The sequence below is a fragment of the Tinamus guttatus genome, unplaced genomic scaffold (assembly GCF_059628265.1).
Source record: "Tinamus guttatus ecotype Peru unplaced genomic scaffold, ASM5962826v1 Tinamus_guttatus_pri_ptg000213l, whole genome shotgun sequence".
NCBI classification, from domain to species: Eukaryota; Metazoa; Chordata; class Aves; order Tinamiformes; family Tinamidae; genus Tinamus; species Tinamus guttatus.
In genome coordinates, this window is record NW_028288747.1 from 8,139,818 (window position 1) to 8,159,712 (window position 19,895).

A 19,895-nucleotide genomic window follows, 5' to 3' on the forward strand; every position below is an offset into this window, starting at 1 on the left:
AAATAAATTAGGAATAAAAGAAGGGAGCATGCATCTTGCATTACTTGTCAACAACAGAGTTTTGAAAAGCTTTTCCAAGATCTCCACTTTATGGGTAGAGACTGAAAGTTCCAGAGCCAAATACTCACAGAATTTAAGGAGCTTCTGAGCAGAAGTTCTGGCCCTTGCTATTAGAATGGCTAAAATTTACACCTAATATCTGAGCAGTCTTAAATTTTTTTAGAGTTTGGCTCTAAAATAATTTGCCTTGACCTCCTTTAGCTACTTGTCAAAGAAATGGAATATATGGTTTGACTAGACTTTACAGTGAGCTAGAGCAAAATGGTCATCAGGTTTCAGTCCTTCACTACATGCAGGTCGGTGTTGCCATGTGCAAGAAGCTGAATAAACGAAACGAGACCCGTCACCGGCCGCCTGGAGCCGCGGCGGCCGAGTTTACTTGATGATCTGCGGACAGTCACTCCAGGCTTTCGCTTTCCTCTTGGCCAGCGCCAGCCAGGCTGGCTCCGTTGACACCGGGTTGGCTTCGGGCGTCGAGAATCTCTTGGCCACCTCCTTTGCCAGCGGGGTCGAGGGAACAGAATCTGAAATCTCCACTGGTTTTTCATGCAGGAGGGGGAGAAAACAAACATTAGCTGCACACTGTGCTGTGCTGCAGACTTCTAGAGAAAGCGGTATTTTCCTGTGAAGCTCTAATGCTTCATACTAATTTCCAACCCTTTTAAGTTAAATCTCGTCTTTGATTCTGTTCTCAAAAAAAAAAAAAAATCCAGTTAGCTGTCTTGTTATAGGAATGTGATGAATAAAAGTATCTGGCTTCTCCGAAACTTTATGAGCAGAACTGGAGATAGATACTGTAGGAGTCAGAGAGGAAGATTATTTCATTCTGAGGCAGTGGAGGCCATTGAAGGCAACTTGAGGCCTAGAGAATTTACTCTAAAATATTTAATTGCAAAAATACATGGTCCAGTTTCTTTTATGCATCAAAGAACTTTTAAGTGTTCAGATTCAGACAAACTATTTTTAGTTGCATTTTGCAGACTTTGAATGCTTTATAAAGTTTTAATCTTTCATGGATCATGGAAATCATTTTTTTTCTTTTTAGTACAACTTTAATGACTTATTTTTAGCTGCAAGGAGCAAATGAAGAACAACAGCAATTGTTGCTGTCAACAACCACTTGCTGTTGAAAAAGGCTCTACCTTCTTACTTGTTCCTGTTGTACGAGGCTGGGCTGCAAGTCTGAAATGCACCAACTTTTCTCCTGGGCCTGGGGTCTTGTTTGAGCTTTTTTTGTCCTTAGAGTAGGGCTTAACAAACCTGCTTATGTTCATCAAGCCCTAGCCCTAACTGTAGGAGACTAAATCAACGTTTCCATCCACAAGAAACATACCCTTGTGTGTGTTGTATTTGTGCAGTTTTCAAATAAAACACAAGTACCGAGGGGCAGCTACGCTGTAGACACGGCTGCAGAAACGAGCAACGCCCGGCACGAGCCGAGCGGCTGCGCGCGGGCTGGAGGCGCCCGCACCGCTCTGTAGCGGCGGTTCAGCCTTTCCTGCGGGGGAGCCGCGAGGTGAGCGAGTTACCTCATCCCTTGCACTGGTTACGCTCCCTAACTCTCCGCTTGCAGCGGTACCTCCAGATTCAGCTGATGCCTGTTTTTGTTGTCATGGAAGCCCAAAGGGTTCATGTGTAGCTTGCAAAATATTTCTTCGCTGTCTGTACTCTACAAATACTTCTGTTTTACTCTTCTGGGAGAAATGTGCAAGGGGTAGTGCGTGACACAAGAAAGGACCCGCTCGCTTCCCTCAAACCGCACGGTGCTACTACTAAACGCGCAGTCCATGCGCGGGCGCAGGTGACTCCCCGCCGTACCTGTCACCGAAGTCGGAAGAGTGTTGGACTTCTTGAGCTGCTCCCTCCTCTCGAGCCTCGACACGGCCGTCTCCAGTTTCTTCTCCCCTTCCTGAGGGGCAGGTTTCTGCATGGTGGTCACTTTGCTGCTGCTGCTGCTTTTAGCGTCCGACTGACTACTCTGAGCAGCCTGGAGCAGAGAAGGAAAACTGTTAGGCAAGAAAGTCCGTGCGAGGATGCAAGAGAGAGACATCACTGCCTGCCCCTTCCTTAGCCCTCCTTTAGGCAAGGAATCAAAACACTGGCACTTCTAGAACTAATTGTTACTAAAGTTAGTGACAGAAAACTCAGCGAAACCAAATTTATCAAGCTGTCGCTTCAGTTAAAATACCGAATATTTTCAACCAGTGCTACCTGCTAAATAGAGCACTGAAGAACAGCATGTTGGGCACCTCACATGGTGTGCACCGTTACACATGTCCCTCATCATGCCTGTGCCTGTCAGAACAGACATTACAGGATCAGTTACCCACACAATTTCCTTTTTCACCATCCTTGGTATCTATACACAGCAGCACTGCTTATACAGCCTTATACAGCAAAGAGAAGCGTTTTACTTAGTTTAGTAATAGAAAAACACAAATTGTAAATATTTATAAAACACGAAAGGAGAAATGCTGCATTCAGTGCCTGTTTCAAGCATTTTGAGTAGTACATGTGACATTACTTCATCTACTGATCTTAATAATCTAAGTTCTAATAAAATGCAGTAATATTCACCTATAACTAAATATTCCATCAATAAGCCCCAGGTGCTCAAGTTCAGCACCTTGGTTACCTGAGCTCTGAAGACCCATGTGGCAGGCGACCCTCGTGCTGCTGCCCTGGCCCATAGCTACCCTGACAGCCCAGGACTTGTAACGGGTACATTTATCAAGATTGCTCACGTGCTCCTTGGCCAGCTTCTCTGCCTGCTTGGCCTCCCTGGCCTGCCTCCTCTCTTCCCTCGTAGCTTGCTGCTCACGAAACCCCTTCTGTTTCTGAAGTGCTAAAGTAATCCAAAGCGGCTGTGAAGTTTCCACTTTTTCCATCAGCTTAGAGCCATCTAAAGAGTGTCTGCTCTGGAGCACGGGCTTTTCTGCAAGAAAAAGTGACAAGAATGGGTTGAGTCGCACACATCTCTTGTCCCCAGCAGAGCAGTGTGACTCCTCTCCATGTGAAAGCTCTGCATTGCACTCATAGATTACCAAGTCATTCACAAACTTTTGCAAAGGGCAAGCCAGACGCTGAAAACTTCCAGCATTTTTTTCAGAAAAGTAAGACTTAATTCAACATTCTCATATGGCTGTCCAAATTTATCTTCTTTTCTAAAAAAAGAACAGTCAACCCCAAGGCTACTGCAGACACAGATTTACAGACTAGCTCATTACACGCAGCCCCTCTCCACGAGGCCCTCGAGTGCAGGCCATGCACGTGAGCTGATTGTTACACCTGTGCCGAGAGGCCGACGCCACCAGACAGGCTGGCGGCGCTGCCTCCACGGCGTCTCCACGCATCCCCCTTGAGGAGCAGAGGTGAATGGAAAAACTGCAGCTATGCCTGTGTTCAAAGAGATGGCAAAAATAGGCAGCAGTTGCACTGAAATTCAATTTTAAAAAATGTCTTAAAGGCCTGTAAAATTCAGGAATGGAAAAAATGGGATTCCCCAGCTAAATGCTGGTTAGTGCCCTTGCACTTACCGGAGTGCTTTGTTCCTCGGGAACAGAACACACTCGCAGGAGCCAGGGGCTTTCAGCCTTGCTTTGAAGTGCCAATACAGCCCTTGGATTGTTTTTGCGAGTGAAATGTGGTTGCCTGTGGCCAGCTATACTGGCTAGAGCATTTGCCTTGAGAGGCACTCACGGTAAGAAGGCTGAGATCTCAACAGCCTTAATGCTGGCTACATCACCCTAAAAATAGCTCTGCTGTAATGTGATTTATAGAAGGGAGCCCCTCTCCTCGGAGGCCCCTGTAACACCTGCAACACAACGTGCTCTACCCCATTGCCTGACCCACTGAGTAACCTGTCAAGGAAAACTCCTTGAAATTAACTTTCTTCAGGAGGCCACCCGGGCTGAGGTTCCGTGCATCTCAATTAGGCTGCAGGGAGGGCACATCCTACTCATCCACACAACCCCAGCAAAGTGCTGGTCCTCAACAAACAACACACTGAGGAACTACGATAGTTTAAGACCAAATTTCTGCCTCTGCACATCCGTATCCCATTCTGGAGACACAGACAATAGTTAAAGGGCGTTTCCAAAGTACCCACCTTTTTTCAGTGGCTCAGGCTTTTTGTCATTTCTTTCTCTCCACGGGATACTTAAAGACGGGAAAAAGGATTTCTTTTCTCTGGTCTCTTCCTCTTCGCTCCTGCAGTCGCTCGGGGCTGCGGGGGGCACTGTGCTGCCTTTCTCTTCCCTCTTCCAGCCGCCATCCGACTCAGCTTTCACCAACCTCGGCCCCAGAGCGTCGCCCACGTTGGATCTGTTCAGCTTAGAGAGAGGGGACGGCGGCGGCGTCTGGCTGCTGGGCTTGGGGGCCAGCGCCGGTTTCTGCGTGACCAGCGCCCTGCACGCGGGTTTCTCGTGGGCAGGCAGAGCCGCAGGGGCCGGGGGAGGCCCTGCTGGCGGCGCCATCTCCATGGCGGGAGCTGGAGAGTCTCTCGAGTCCTTTCCGTCAGCGGGAGCACTGGCTCTGCCCGCGCCCGGCGACGTGCCCTCCTGTGCAGCAAACACAGCGGAGTCCTTGTCACCTTCCGCATTAACGAGCGGGTCGGGCACGCCGTCAAAGCTGTCCCCGGCACTGTACCTTTTCTTTTTCCTTTGCTCTACCTGCTGATCATAATGGAAACGCAAAGAGTAGTTTGTCCTCCGTAACTTAATTCCAAAAGGAGAAGTGTTTTCTTCTCCATTTGGTGCTGATTTCTCTGCTTTCCTTGTGCTGTTATTCTGCTGGTTTTCTGGAGCACCTGGCAATTCTGACTGGGACAGTTCTTTGCCTGGAGAATGAGGAAAACTTGGAACAAGAAAAGATGGAAGATCTTTTGCAAATTTACAGCCCTCTGTGTTGTCTGTCACTTCACTAGGGGCTTCCGATTTCTCCTTCACCATTTCAGCCAGGTTGTCCTTCGGAGCCCCCTCCCCACTGGGAGCAGCGGACGAGCCCGTATTTCTCCCCGCGGTCACCACCTCTTTGCCTTTTGCCACACTTGCAGTCTCAGCATCCAAATTGGTTTTTGAAGATTCTGAAAACTTCTGCCACGCTGGTGTTATCGAGAACTTTGCATTTGCAGACAGGGTTTTTCTCAGGTTACCATGGGGAGCACCTCGGCCCCGGGGAGTCCAGTCATCGCTGTGCCTGCACGCACTGACTCGGTCTTTCTCGCTGTACTTGCTGCTTTCTGCGCTCTTGAGGATTCGCGAGCGGATGGAGGCCCACTCGGCCAATATGGCCTGGTTGTTCAGTGCCTCCTGCGCATACCTCATCTTGGCACTGCTCCCTCTGGGATCCGGCGTCCTTTTCGGGGCCTTCTCTGGCGAGGGAACATCCACATTTTTTCGTTCTTCTGCCAACCCGAGCAGCGACTTACAGGCCGTGTCCTTTATCTGGTTCACGCTGACGGCGGTGCCGCAGAGCTGCGCGCCCGTGACCAGGATGGCCGTGTGGGGGACGCCCGTGGACGAGGGCAGCGCGCGGGAGCCCTTGCTGGAGGTGTGTGCCCTGTGCTCCCGGCTGGAGGGGGACGAGGGCCCCGCGCCCTTGACGGGCATGACGGGGCTCAGATTCACCTTCTGGAACAGGATCTGCTTCTCTCCGGAAGACACCTGAAACGTGAAGGGTCTGGATGCAGTCTGCCTTTCATCCACCTCCTGCCACCTCAGTTCCTCCCCTAGTCGCTTCTGCTCCTGAGCCTCAGCTTCTCTCTTCAGTTTCTGGGCTAGCATTTCTTCTACTGTTTTACTCTCTTTCTCTGGCTGTTTGAGGTTTTGGGGTCTTGAGTCTTCTTGGAGCTTCTCCTCTACTGAGTGCTGATCTGCCCCTCCAGAAGACAAAAGATCCTTGTCCTGTTGCTCTTCAAAGGATTTCTCCTGTTCTTGCTGCTCTTCCTGAAGACTTTGTCCTTCTGTGTCTATCTTCTGCTCTTGCACCTTGCTCCGCTCTTGTTCCTTTTGCTCCTCTTGCTTCTCCAGTCTGTCTTGCTGCACACTGTCTTCGCTCTCCATGTGCATTTGTTTGGTGAGTTTGTGCTTTCTCTGCTCTTCCCGTTTCTGTTGCTTCTCCGGTACTTGCTGGGGTTGCTCCTCCTCTGTCTTTTCTCCTTCCTCCTCCTTAAAATGCTGCCTTTGGTCCCCCAGTTTCTTTTGTGGTTTGAGGGTCTCAGGTTCTTTCTCATCCCCCACTGTCACTTCAGCCTCTTGAAGCTCTTTCTCCAGCTCTTGTCTCTGTTTTTCTTGCCTGCTCTGTTCCTCCAGGTCTTTTTGTTCCTCCAGATGTTTTTGCTGTTCTTCTTGACACTGTTTCTCAATCTCATGTTGCCTTAACTCTTCCAGCTGTAGCCTCTGCTGCTCCTCCAGCTCCCTGCACCTCTGCAGCTCCTGTTCCCGCTGCTTTTGCTCCTCAAGTTCTCGCCTCTGTTGCTCCTGCAGTTCCTGGCGCTTTTCCTCCTCCAACTTCCACCTCTGTTGCTCCTCCAGCTCCCTGTGCCTTTGCTGCTCCAGCTCTTGCCTCTTTTCCACCTCCAGCAGTCTTCCCTCCTCTTCCTGGCATGGCTGCTCCTCTGTTTGCAATGATGCCTCTCCTTCCAGGAGCTGCTGCTGGCTCTCCTCTTTGCAAGGCTCTTCCTGCATCTGCTCTTTCTCCAGCTCTTTCTGCATCTGCTCAAGTTCTTGGCACCTTTGCTCTTCCATTTCTCTTTGTTCCTCCATTTCTACAATCTGCCTTATCCTTTCGGCCTCAAAGATCCCCCAGTGATCTTCAATTCTCTTCTTTTCTGCCAGCTGAAGCTCCCTCTGTTCATCTTTGTTCTGGATGAGCCTGTCTGCTGTGATGTAAGCTGGGTATCTTTCTGCATATAGCTCAGTTTCTAGATCCTCTGGCTCAAATTCTGTTACCGTTAAACTTTGTGATCCCTACAGTGAGGAGAAAAAGTCTGCTGTTACTTCATATTTTACTACTTTTTCCTTTTTACAATGATACAGTTTCAGAGGCATCACACTCCAGTTTATGGATTACATCATGTTACATTATAAACACCTGCCCCATGACACAAAGCTACTGGAATGATGCCCATTAAAAAAATAAAACTATCCCAAGAGTGATAAAAAGATAATGCTAAGTAATGAAACATCACTTGGTATCCATGAATTAGGGCAGGCAGAGACCTGCCATTGCACATATACAGAAGCCCGAGGAACAGACCCCAAGTTTCTGTCTAGTGAATTAGAATTCCATTCTTTAAGCTTGAAATATTTTGCAGTGACCAGTCGCTCACTACCTTTGTTAATCTCCTGTGTTTTCTTGACATCCGCTGCTTTTTTGGCTTTACTGACAACTTGTGTTTAGCTGCACTGTTGTCCAGACGAGCAACAGCCTGGGGAACCGCATCCAAATTGATTGTTTCAATTGTGCCAGAACAGGAAAACTGTCGTTTTGGCCGAGACGATTTGATTGGAGCGACCTGTTTGGATCACAAACGCAGAGAAGTTCTTATCAAGCTATTTATTTCATTTAAAAAATAAATAACCCTTTTAAATAACAAATAAATAAAACCTTTGCAGTTTTGAATTCAAAAGTGGTTATTAGCAGGAAAGATTTCAAATCCCATTTCCAAATCCCACTGCAGAAATTATAAACTTTAACCATGGAAGTTATGGCTATAATAGTTTCCTGTTTCCAGTACCACATACACATTTTCATACTTTTCAGTTAAAAATTACTTGGATCATTCTAACCATCTTTTTTTTTTTTTTTTTTTTTTGCAGTTTAATTCCACTCTGAAGTGGTTGGGAATAGGAAGGGCAGAGACAGAATTGCCAGCAATGTCTCTAAGACATTTCAAAGTTTGCTTAATGTAGAAAAATACCCACATCTAAACTAAGGCTAGATGCTTGAGGGGAGGCTCAGTGAGGACACACATAGGAATTTCACCGGAGGCTACAGGGCAGAGCTGGGGAGCTGCAAGGCCCGTCTGCGAGACGACTCGGGCCGTCCGGTGCCCTCTCCACAGCATGTGGCACTGTCCAAGCACCAAGGAAGAGCAGAACAGTAAAAGAAAACTGACTTTGGTGCTCTCTCGCACTGCACAAAAATTTGAGTTCAGAAACTGCAAATCCTGTGTGAATAAATACAGTGGAAGTGGAGACTGAGCTCTGTGAGGAAACGTCTGCTCAGCCACTGAGCTGCAGCGGGTGCCCGACTCATCGTTACACTGATGTTTGGCACAAGCCAAGTGGGAAAGGAAGATATAAAAACAGAACAGAGAAAACATCTTTTGTAAGTGCAGAAAATCACATATATTGTTTTCAAGACAGTTCTGTCATCTTCGGAGGTTAAATACATGCAAATTAGGGAACCAATCACTTAAAAAGCTGATGGAATATTTTGCATACACTTACTGAATTACATGTTGGCAAACAAAGTATTAGAAGTACTTATGAAAATTATGGCTCTGTGATTAATAAATCAAACGCAGGAATGCTGCGAGGCCAGCACAGAGTTCTGCTCAGCTTCCTGCAGCCAGCTCTTCAGACAGGAGCAGAGTCCTCAGGCTTTCTTACTGCTTACTACCTAGTCACTGCTGAAGTCCCAAAGCGACCTCGTTCACAGAATTTTGGATGAAAATGAAACAATGAAATGAATATCACAGCAAAAGGTGACCAACAGACCCCTAAAATTAGAAAGGCATTCAGCAGAGACCCAGCATGCAAGATTTCTTACCTTTTCTTCCACTTCATGTCCTGTTCCAGGCAGATTCATCGTCCTCAATAAATCTGTAGTATCAAATGACTAGAAAACAAGATTACCACAGCCCAATATTAGCGTGTGAAAGATCTAATAAACCGATTCAAAGAATTTGTAGAATTGTGCAATTTAGATATGGAAAACGTATTTCACATATTTCCTTATATTTAATGTATTTTTAACATTATTTTCTGTCACAGTAAAATCAATGGACAAACACTTGTTTCCAAGTAGTATGCTCTTCTCTTTGTTGCTTTTTGAATCACTACTGTGAGTGAATACAGAGGTAGTTGCTCACACAAGTCACTATGTTAGAGGCAAAACACACTTCCCTCACCAGGTAACTAAATTAAAAGGCTTGGTAGGCTTTCAAGCACCTCTTTTATAAATTTCTTCTCCACCTGAGCTAGGACTGCTAGGACAAGGAGCCCCATCTCCTCCTCGTCAGGCGCTGCTGCTGCTGCAAAGCCCAGTGAGATTCCTGCCATCTTTTCCCACAAAGCGGATGGGATCAATGCTGAGGCCCTGCAGAGGAGCAGCTGGACCTCACTATTTCTCAGGAGGAGATTTTAGGGCACAGCACCCATCACACCCAGGAACCACTGGTGATTATATTGTGGCAGTAGTTTACAGCCCAACAAACACTGGGCTCCAGTTATGCCGGGTGCTGTGTGCACACACTGAAGGACGATCTTTCTTTCTAAACTGATCATTGACACAAAGCCTAAAAAGTCCCCTGTACGAACACGGGTAACTAAACCCAGAGCCCTAGCTCTGGGATCCCAGGCACTGCGGAAAATCAAAGGCCACAGTTGAAGGCATGAAACGCGTTGAAGGCCGACAGCACCTCACGGGCCTGGAGACCTCCTCGGAGCAGGCAGCGCCAGGGCCCGCGCGTCAACACGCAGGAGCCACGAGGCAGCAGCAGAGTCACCAGGAGTTCAGCACCAGGACCAGGGCAGGCAGGGAGCCGTGCCGCAAGGGACTTGGAAGGCACCCAGCATTCCTGCTCTTCCCAGGCATTTGGATTGGGTTGCTGGTTTCCATCAGCACACGTAGAACTGCAGCGCCCCTGCAGCAGGGATGCTTGTTCCCTCTACATTTTGAAGACTCTGCTGAGTAGACTCTATGGATCATTACCTCATTTATACCAGACACTTGGATTCACGGATATTTCTAAAAGTACTTCTTTCTCTTGTTTGTTTTAAAGCTTCTGTTCCACGAGAAAGTGCATGTTTGCTTTGGAACCAATTATTTTACTGATTTAGGCTCCAGTCCTTCTCATTTTGGAAGGATTTTCGTTTTTACCATGCTGTGCTGCACACAGCTTCCCATGCTGGGAAATCCACAGAATTTTTCTGTCTTACATAAATTCCCGTCCTCCAGCCACGCAGTGAGTGTTGTCTCCGTAGCTGGAAGCTCAGAGCAGACATTCAAACTGCTGCTTCGTGGCACCCTGTTCAGGACGCCAAGAGCTTCTACTTCTCGCTGGTCCAAAAGCCCAAGCTAAGAGACCTCAGGCACGTGAGGGCCCACGGAGCGGCGCTCCGCCTCCTGCATGCATCTGCTGCGCCCACGAACCTTGCTGGGCCAGCACCACCACAACTCCATGAACGTGTCCTTTTAAAGCACTCACTTTATTACCACTGTCTGGAAGCGCTGTGTCCTGCTGAGGCTCAATCTCCATGGGGGCACCGAGCAATAGATCCTCTTCTACGCTAGCGTTTGCCTCCCCCGTTGTCCTCATAGAAACTGTCATTTGTGGAGGCTGCCCAAATTTAATATTCTTGGCCAACTGTTGCTGGAAAACAAGAAGAGAAGAACAAAAAAGAGGTATTTAAATTATGGACAAAATAAGGCAAGTCTAACAGTGCACCCTTTCTCCCCACACAAATGCTCAGGGCGACTTCTGGCTCCGGATGTAAACCAGCTCGAGACTCCCACGGCTGCAGCACCGTAGCCTCTCCGCAAGGCCATCAAGATCAGGAATTACAGCAGAAACTGGGATCTGCACGATCACCCTGAGACCTCAGCATTGTTTTCATTTTTTTTTCTCGAAACTTATTATGAATCTTGTAACATTTCTCCTTTTTTTTTTTTTTTTTTTTTTTAAATCTAGGTTCCTACGTTAACACTCTGCTTATATAATATATTCTTATAGGGAAGCTCACTTCTATGTTTTAGATATTAAGACTTTGACATATCCTTGCCTTAAAAGGTCCAAATTCTCATGGGAGGGGAAAGCCAGTTTCTCTGAGATGCTGGATCTCACAGAACCCGCACAAACTGCAGCATGTCCATGTGCTCTGCCTCATCACCACTTCTGCATAAGAAGGTTTATTCATGGGTGTTCCAAGACATCTACGGATAAAAGAGCTTTGAAGCTTCCACACCATGTATTTCCCTTGTAATCATCTCCCAAAAGTCACAAGAAAATACTCCTGAATTACATCAATGACAAGTAAGATAACCACATAATATCTACCATCAGGTAAACTATCTGAGGAAATTACACCTTTGAATAATGCTAGGATGCATACCACAAAGTCTTTGAAAGGAAACATTTTTACAGCACAAGAGCTAAAAGAAATTCTCTTGAAAATTGAATAAATTGGTGTGAAGAGCACTTAGCGATAGATTTTCTTCCTGAAATATTGCAGGGAATCATTCTCAGTTAGGGAGGAGGGGAGCATGTAGCTATTCTCCTGCCTTAGTCTCTTTCAAGGGAGCAAATTTTCCAAGGAGTCCTCCCATCTCTGCCTTTTGTTGCTGCGAGCACCTCCGGCTCAGCAACATTCCCACCAGGAACTGCCCCGTGCGACTTCTGTTCCGTGCAGACGCCAGCTGCACACCCGGACCCCGCCAGGGACTGGCCTCTGAGAAGTGCAGAGCATTTACAGTAGCTGTTACGTAAAAAAAGGACATTTCTTCTTCCCTGTGGGCTGGAATCAGTAACACGACTTGGTCAAGGAGCTGGCTGGGGAATAAACCTTTTAATCATAGTGGGTCAAGCTCCAGAAGGTTGAGGTCAGGTCGGCCTTGGTTGCCTCCACTGCACAGCGGACTCTTATCTAAAGTCTATCCATGGTATCCCCAGGCCATTAGCAGGTCCCTTCATCAAACTTTTAGTAAATAGTACCCCCCGACAGATAATAACCATTATTAATTATTAAATTAGGAGAGTTTTTTTTCTCAGTTTGGCAAATAATTTTGACAAACTGGATGGTTTTGAATGGCACACATTTATTCCTGCCTGAATACTGGCAGAGTCCATAGGCACAAGTTTCAAGAAGCCCTTCCAGGCTTTAGTGCTATTGGTAAAACTCTCTAAATTGAAATCTTACCTGTTTCCACTTGCATAAATCTGTGTTCAAGAGAGTAAACAAGTCTGTAGTAGTTACTGTAAAGGCAGTAATTCTACAAGCTCCTAATTCCTACAGCTCCTCTGACAGCAGGAGAAGCTAATGGAAAAACAGCTTCTTTAATAAGGTGCTTTTTAATGTGAGGTGGCTCCTCTCATCATCCTAACATTCCTAGGCACATTCCTAGGCAAGTTGTTCTCCCAGGCAGAAAATGGCAACTGCCAAAACTAGCTGAGCGACTGCTCAAAAACACCAAGGATTTCGGCACATGCTCCATGGACAGAACACACACCCACATGTACACACACACACACATACACACACACACACATTTACTGCTTGAAATGTACTTTGGAAGAAGGAATGGTGGGTTGTTGGCCTGATTTTCGGACACTCTATTGTAGGTGAATGGTGAGTTGCATGTGAATGCAGCTACTGTACAGAATGGTTACGTACTGTAAAAAGAGCAGCTTTTCTAATTGTGATCTAGGCTGCTTGAGGCCTGTGCTGTATGTTTGTATACGCTAAAGTTTTAAATGGTAACTTTCCTGGTATTTCTAGGAAATAAAATATTTGCAATATTTCTGAACTGCATGCAGTCTTCAAAATTATTCCAAAACGTTAAGGATTTGTTTACTCAGATGTGTGTAAATTAGTTTGAAGACCCTAAGAAGTCCCTTTGAAGATCATAAACCCCCTAAAAATGCATCCCTGAAAGAATAAAAAACACGGAGTTTTGCTTGAAAGTTCACACATCAGTGCCTAATCCAAAAATGGACAGAAATTAAGCTGCAAGGCCATAGAAAATAGACCCAATGTGCAGCATCCGTCCAAAATTCTACAAAAGTTTTAGTTAGATACATATTCGTAACCACAAAACTATAAAGTCTGAAAATTCCCCGTGCTGACAGCACACGGATGATGGTTGCCTAAGGAGGATTACTCGCGATTCCAACTATTAGAAGAGTAAAATATCATGTTTGTGACTTCTACCAACATGCAATTATACACAGGATGCTTGGATACCCTTTCAGGAATCTCCACAGGTGAATACTGGTCATAGTTAAATGGACTTGGTCTCTTTTGGTTTGTGCAAGAAGGCTTGAAATTTGGCAGCCCACAATTATCAGCCTGTTTCAAAACCTGGTTGACAGCTAGACACAGAAGGAAAGAGTTGAATGTTTTCAGCCTGCAGTTTCTGCTAAGAAAGTTGTGTCAGCTCCCCCAGGCTTTGCCAGGCCCCAGTTTGCAGCCAGTGCACAGGTTATTTCCACAGCTCTTATAGCCCACTCCCAGCAGCAAAACACGACAGCTGCCACATAGGACAGCGACACCACGAAGGAGTGCCAGGACCACCACCAACATCACCAAGTTGTGAGCCAGCCCAGGTCTCCCTCAGCCTCCCCTTTTTGTCTCCGAGGTGAGAAAGCTGTCCAGGAATTTGCCTCTCCACACCCAGCCGAGGAACGGGGAGGGCGGCATCCTGCTGGGAAGGGGAAGGTGCAGCAGCAGCCACAGCCGCTGGGTGCCCAGCCCCAGGCACCGCAGCAGCCCTGAGGCTCCCCGCCGCCCCTCACCTCTCCTCGGGGAGCCCGCAGCCCTCCTCTCCGCAGGCCGCTCAGCAGGGCCGGCTCCTTGGCCGCTGAGGCGCCGGGCCCACGGCAGAGGCGTGCGGCCGCCCGGCCCGGGCTCCTCTGCACACACCTTCCTCGTGCGCTGCTTCCCCAGCCGGCCCGCGCCGACGTGGAGCTGCAGCCAGGGCATTCCTGTGGGCATCTCCTCGGGCGGATGGCTCTGACTTTGCATCTCAGCGTAGTTCCACATTTCACTTTTATCTTGTGGTGCTTGTGATTTTCTTCATGATTCAGTCAGTAAGGGATTTTCAGCAATAGGTTTGTTTTTCAGGAAGAAGGGTGGCAGATGTACTAGTAAGAGCAACATCATAATTGTGCTGCAACTGTAAATAATGCATTTATCTAATAAAGGCAAAGAAATACTAGAACTCTAAAATAAAAGTTTTCACTTAATCAATTTCACTAATCTAAATCTTTCTCAATTACTGGACCATGACAGACCCACTTTTATTTCATGCAAAATAATATGCTAGAGCACGATGCTATTTAACCAACATCTTTACACCAGGTTACCATTAATAACTTCAGAAATAAAACTCCTAGGTTAAGCTGCTCTGCATTATTAGTTGGCACCCGCAGCAAATTAAAGAGCCTGGACGTTTCCAAGCCCTCCTTGTCTTTGCATAGGAAATGCCACAGAACAAGCGTTCCGTGTTAGAGCCCCGCCTGGACCGCACGGCTCCTCTTCCCCTCGGATGCGGCGCCCCTTCCGCGCGGGCGCCTGCTTGTGCGCACGCTGGATTCCAACCTCTGCAACCACACGGTTCTTACGTTTCATGCCTCGAGTGGATCCAAAACTGGAAAGGAGCTCACTGTGTCCAGTTTAAGATCGAAATAGCAGAGTTCGGATTACTTTAGCTGATTCTGTTCAATCAAGTTTTACAAAAGATGTAACGGGTAATATTTTTGCCTTTAGTTCAAATGTTTATTTTCTCATGTATGCTACCACTGCTAGGTCTAAGACTTCACCCATAAACTCCAGAGATTTGTGGCATACTTTTGAATTCAATGGTCATCCAGGGACTTTTCTTTTATGGATTTGTCTCGGTGCTTCCTGAGCTGCTATAAATGTTTCACCAACAACAACGCTCTATGGCAAGGAGCTTTACAGACCAACTATAAATTATATAAAGAAATGTCTTTTTCTTTTGGTTTGAATCCGTTACTAGTTTTAATTTATGTCCCCATATTCTCCAACTGAGAAAGATTGAATAATTGTTCTCTATTTACCTTCCCAATTCCACTCATGATTTTATGCATCTCTATTATATTCCCTTCCCCATCATTTCTTTTCCAGGCTGAAAGGACAGTTTACATAGCTGTTCTCTTAATGGAAGCTGCTCCCCATCTTTGTCTAAACAGGCAGTCTGCAGCATATCTAAATTAGCACAACATTGCAAATAGGCAATTCTTCTTTTAGTCAAAGAGAGAGAATAAACTGGAAAGCATATTGTGGAAAAGTCATTTTGGAGGCTTTAGAACGTAAACCAGATATAAAAATAACCATGCCTCCCCACGTGGACGCGAGAAACACACAGTGCAATTTTACCTGCTGAAGTGCTGGGGGCTCTGAAACAGAAACCGACTTCTGTTCACTGGTGGACCATTTCTGGCACTAGATCTGGAGGGCGTGAAAACGACTGCTTTTACAGCAGCCTATGGCTTGGCCCAACACAAAATACAACTCCGGATATACAAAAGGGTACAGGAGGTTAACAGGGACATCACGCTTTCCTCAGCCACACTTCTAGCATGCACTAAAACCTTTGAATACAACCATTTATGGAAAGGCTGATAAGATGAACATTGCCAATCTGAAAATCAATAAAAAGTGATGGGAACTATTCCAGAAAGAGCTAGTTTACCCAGAGCACAGAATTAGAAATAAAGAATTTCCTGCAATACAAAGCCAAGCGTGCCTGTATCCCAGCTGGTACACAGAGCTGTGCACCACTACACAGCGCTTCCCTGGGAGCTCCGAACCACCCCGAACCTGCCAGAAGTGCAAGGTGACAATGGGAAATGACCCCCATGACCTGCCATTATCAGCATTAAATAGCACCAAATCCTGATAACATTTCTTTATTGAGGAGCATCTTGCCAGCTGAACTGACATTGCAAGTGCTGGGCATCCAGTGTGACACACAAGTGTGGGCAAAACCACAGTCATGTGGATGGCCACGGCCTGGGACTTTTCGGGGAGCTGACCACAGAACAAGTCGGGTTTGTGGAATGCACAGGAAGGGAATGCGCGCAGAAGGGATGACTGTCCCCTGCCTCCCTCCCCACAATGTGAAGAGGTACAAATGTTCCCCGTAGTGTGAGATGGCAGATAAGGACTTCAAACGTATACAGATTTCTAATGCCTTTAAGTACAGAATGCCTTTAAGTGCAGAATTAATGTAGCAAACCCAATCTGTTTTCAGAAAACTACAGTAAAAAGAATGGGATATAAAGCAGCAATATTATAAAGGAATAGGAAATATCACCGTTGCTAGCACTGAAAAGGGAGAACCTAAGGTTTTGTCATAATTTTGAACCCACTCTTTTTTTCCAGTACATGCAAAAGCCCAGGGCAGGTCTGGGAAAATGCATAGAAAAAGAATCAGGAGACATGATGTTTGCATTAAGTGCACCTCATACAGGAGAAACCTGCCGTGTGGTGTCTCATGAAGATGCAGTGGGTACAGTGCTAACGATGTGTGGTTTTCATTTGGAGAGAAAGAACCTGGCAGACAGTATGTGCTCATTGTTATGGAATATGAAAAATACCATGAAATTTGCTCCAGTATTTTAATGGCAGATTCCTAAGTGACTCACTGACAAACCAAAGGAATAATAATCCTGAGCTCTTAGGATAGGCTGCAGACATTTCTGAAGACTTCCTTGCAGAATCACCACCATGCCTTTCAATATTACAGCTTAGACCTGCAAATTGTCAGAATTACTTGCAGGGCTAAGAAATTGGCCCATGGGTGTTGGAAAAGAAACCCACCTTTATCCATGCTTAACGCATCCTGGAGCTCTAGAACCCATTTACCAACACATCTTAAATATTCATAATCCTTACAATTTCTTACCTGGAGAGTTTTGACTTTTCCTAGAATGTTCTCCTGTGACATTGCTTGGATCGCCTGCTCGCTCTCTGTTCTCCCATCAGGTATAAAAATGCTGTCATGGGAAAAAGCTCGAGTGCCCATAGAATAATGGGAAGACCTGGAAATGCAGTTAAAAGAATATATAAATACAACAATGAATTTTTGACTGCAACCTGCCAAAATTGTTCATATCATAGCTCCTCTGCTTTCTACAAGCTTTCCTGCCCTTTTGTCTTCTGCAAAAAAAATCCTTTTCAAAAACATCATTTCCAAAAAAGAGATATCCAAACATCTCATAGCAGCAAAAGATTTGAGGTCCATGATTCCTTCACCCACAGTTTTTGATCTTGGAGGAGCATAGAGAAAGGTGCTTTTTATAGAAATGTTGAGAAGTTCAATTGATTCATCTTAGAAGTAAAGATCCCTTTTAGGACATAGTCTGACTGCGTCACACTATGATGCCATAAGATGACTACCAAGCTACAGTCTGGACATATGGTATCCCCGCCATGCGTGGGCAGCAAGGCAGCAGCTCCCAAGGAAAGGCATCGCCACGAGGCAAGCAGCAGCCAGAGCAACACGTGGGACTAACTGACTCCTGCAGAACGCTCGCGCAGCCCGTGGCCGAGCTGCTCCTCACCACCACACCAGCACGATCACGTTCCTCACAAACGTTATTGCCGAGCACCGGAGTTGATCCCAAGGGGACTGGGCCGGGCCACGCAGCTTTCATCAGCACCAGGAGATGCCCACGAGGCGCTGCTGAACCAGACGAGGCTGCCGAGTCAGGGGCGCATCGCCCTCGCCCTTGGCAAGGCCACGGGCAGCGCGACTGGGCAAAAAGCACCATAATTTCCTGAGCTGCTGAACACCCTGCAAGGAAAGTGAGCATCGAAGAAGGTTTGCGGGTGGCTACTGCAGGGCTGGCTTGGGGTGTGTGGGGTGAGCCTGGAAATCACTGGTCGTTCAGCCTGGAGCACTGCATGGTAAGAGGAAAGCCAGGAAAACGTGAACACAACAAAAGCCCTGGAAGAAGAAAACTGAGCAACTGAGCGGTCCTAGGTGTCTACATTTAAAAAGGTTATTGGCAAGGCCATAGAATTCATTTAAAGCTTCAGTAAATTACAGTGTGGAGAAAAATAGGAACTTTTTATAGCAATCTAACTAACAGACTGCTATATGGGACAGAAAAATCTGATTGTATTAAATATTTATGATTATAAACAAATATTTTAGCAAAAAATCAAGTAGGATGGATATTTCTAGAGAAAGGAGTCAGACAACAATGAAGAAGAAACCCTTACATATTTATAAAAATCAGTATCTTCTCTTTTTCTCCTTTTAAAAAGTGTGTTAATACTTTATTGAGTCCTGAAAATATATTTTTTTCTTCTTTGAAAAAAAAAACACTTAGAAAGTTTTTAATACATTTTCACCTCTGTGTTTTTTCTGGGGTATGAATACCACTTTCTAGCAAAAACCAAAACCTTTTCCTACAGAGTAGGAATGTTATACATCAACATTAACTTTTTACAACCTATTAAATTATAACCTATTGCTGAATCTTACATTAGAATTTCGTATCAGTGACTTAAAAATACTGGAACTTCCCCACCAGCCTCTCCCTCTCTTACATATAAAATACATTTGCTCTCACAAAACAAACTACCCAAGTTTTGAGGGAAAGCACACACAGCTCCCAACATCATTTCTTCCTACATACAAGCACAGGAAACAAACAAACAAAAACAAACAAACAAAAAAACCACTTTTTTAATGCAAATTTAATGCATACATTTCATCTGAAACAAATCTGCACAAAACCAAGCACAGAACTATTCAATAGTTCATAGCATTTCTAGCCATAAAAGAATGGGAACATTTAATTGATCCTATGTTCTATTCCAGATTTTTTTTTTCCTCAAATAAAGAATCCCTTGATTGCTGCTATAGGTGCTGCACCCTCTTTTAGAAACCTTTTATTGGAGAAACCATAAATGTATATTTTTAAACTGTTTTCTAAAAGGTTTCTATCTTGAGTCATCATGACTCCGCCTGAGTGGAGACCGCGGTAAAACTGCGCTGCCTCGGAGCGCGTGCCAGAAAGCTGTGTACCCTCCAAGGCCCTCCAGGAATCAGCCCGTGAACCACAGTTTGAGAAATATCCTTTTAATGGAGGGAAAAAAATCTCACAGAGATGGCTTTTTCCTCAAAAGAGGAAAAAAAGCTGTGTGGATTCACAGTCAAACCTGGGGAATGTGGCTGCAGGGGCAGAAGGCAGCGCCAGTGGGAGCTACGGGCACCATTTACTGCTGAGCTGAGAGATCTACTGAAAATGCAGCACCTCATTCATATTGTGCCCTAATGGGGGTCCCACAGCTGAGAGCTTTTCTAGTAGTATCATGGCCCAGATATTTGTGGCTTTGTTTCTCAGGTATTCACAGAACTTTCTTCTCTGTCACTAGCCAGTAGACAAGCATTTTTGCTACAAAGAAATTTTGTTGCTACACACACTTCTTTTTTTTAATTAAACAGCTCATGTTTACTCTTAACCTCTCCTCTGTGTTTGTCACAACTAATTAGTAGGCAACGCTTGCAAATCAGGCACCAAAAAAGAAGCTCAATGACTTACTTGCAAATGGTTCTTGACCTTACTAATGAGTCTGTTAACACCTGAGACAGGAAGAGCCAACTGGCAGCTTTTGAACTGGACATGGTTTGGAAGCAGTTCGACCCCAAATACTTTAGCTGACCACCAGCAAGGATGCCAGGGCAACAGGAACTGCCCAGTAACCTAAATTCTCAACATGAAGCCAGCTGAGAGCAGTGGGCAGCGCTGCTGGCCTGCCTGGGGACACGGCTGCCCATGAGGAACATGGACCTTCTGCTAGAGGCGTGAGGAAGCTTTTAGGGATCTTGTCTCATCTCCTGCCCGTGAACCA

At 45.9% G+C, this 19,895-nt stretch overlaps 1 protein-coding gene across 2 annotated transcripts in view; it reads right to left on the minus strand.

Moving 5' to 3' along the window:
- Positions 1 to 435: 435 nt before the first annotated feature.
- CRACD (capping protein inhibiting regulator of actin dynamics) overlaps positions 436 to 19,895 on the minus strand; it is a 77,581-nt gene continuing 58,121 nt past the window's right edge. For both annotated transcript variants that reach the window (XM_088524691.1, XM_088524692.1), the window contains 8 exons: positions 16,936 to 17,071; positions 10,496 to 10,660; positions 8,836 to 8,904; positions 7,394 to 7,576; positions 4,169 to 7,028; positions 2,805 to 2,995; positions 1,879 to 2,047; positions 436 to 596 (listed from right to left, as the gene is read on the minus strand). In XM_088524691.1, coding sequence (XP_088380817.1) covers positions 436 to 596; positions 1,879 to 2,047; positions 2,805 to 2,995; positions 4,169 to 7,028; positions 7,394 to 7,576; positions 8,836 to 8,904; positions 10,496 to 10,660; positions 16,936 to 17,071 — 3,934 coding nt within the window. The remainder of the gene's footprint in view (positions 597 to 1,878; positions 2,048 to 2,804; positions 2,996 to 4,168; positions 7,029 to 7,393; positions 7,577 to 8,835; positions 8,905 to 10,495; positions 10,661 to 16,935; positions 17,072 to 19,895) is intronic.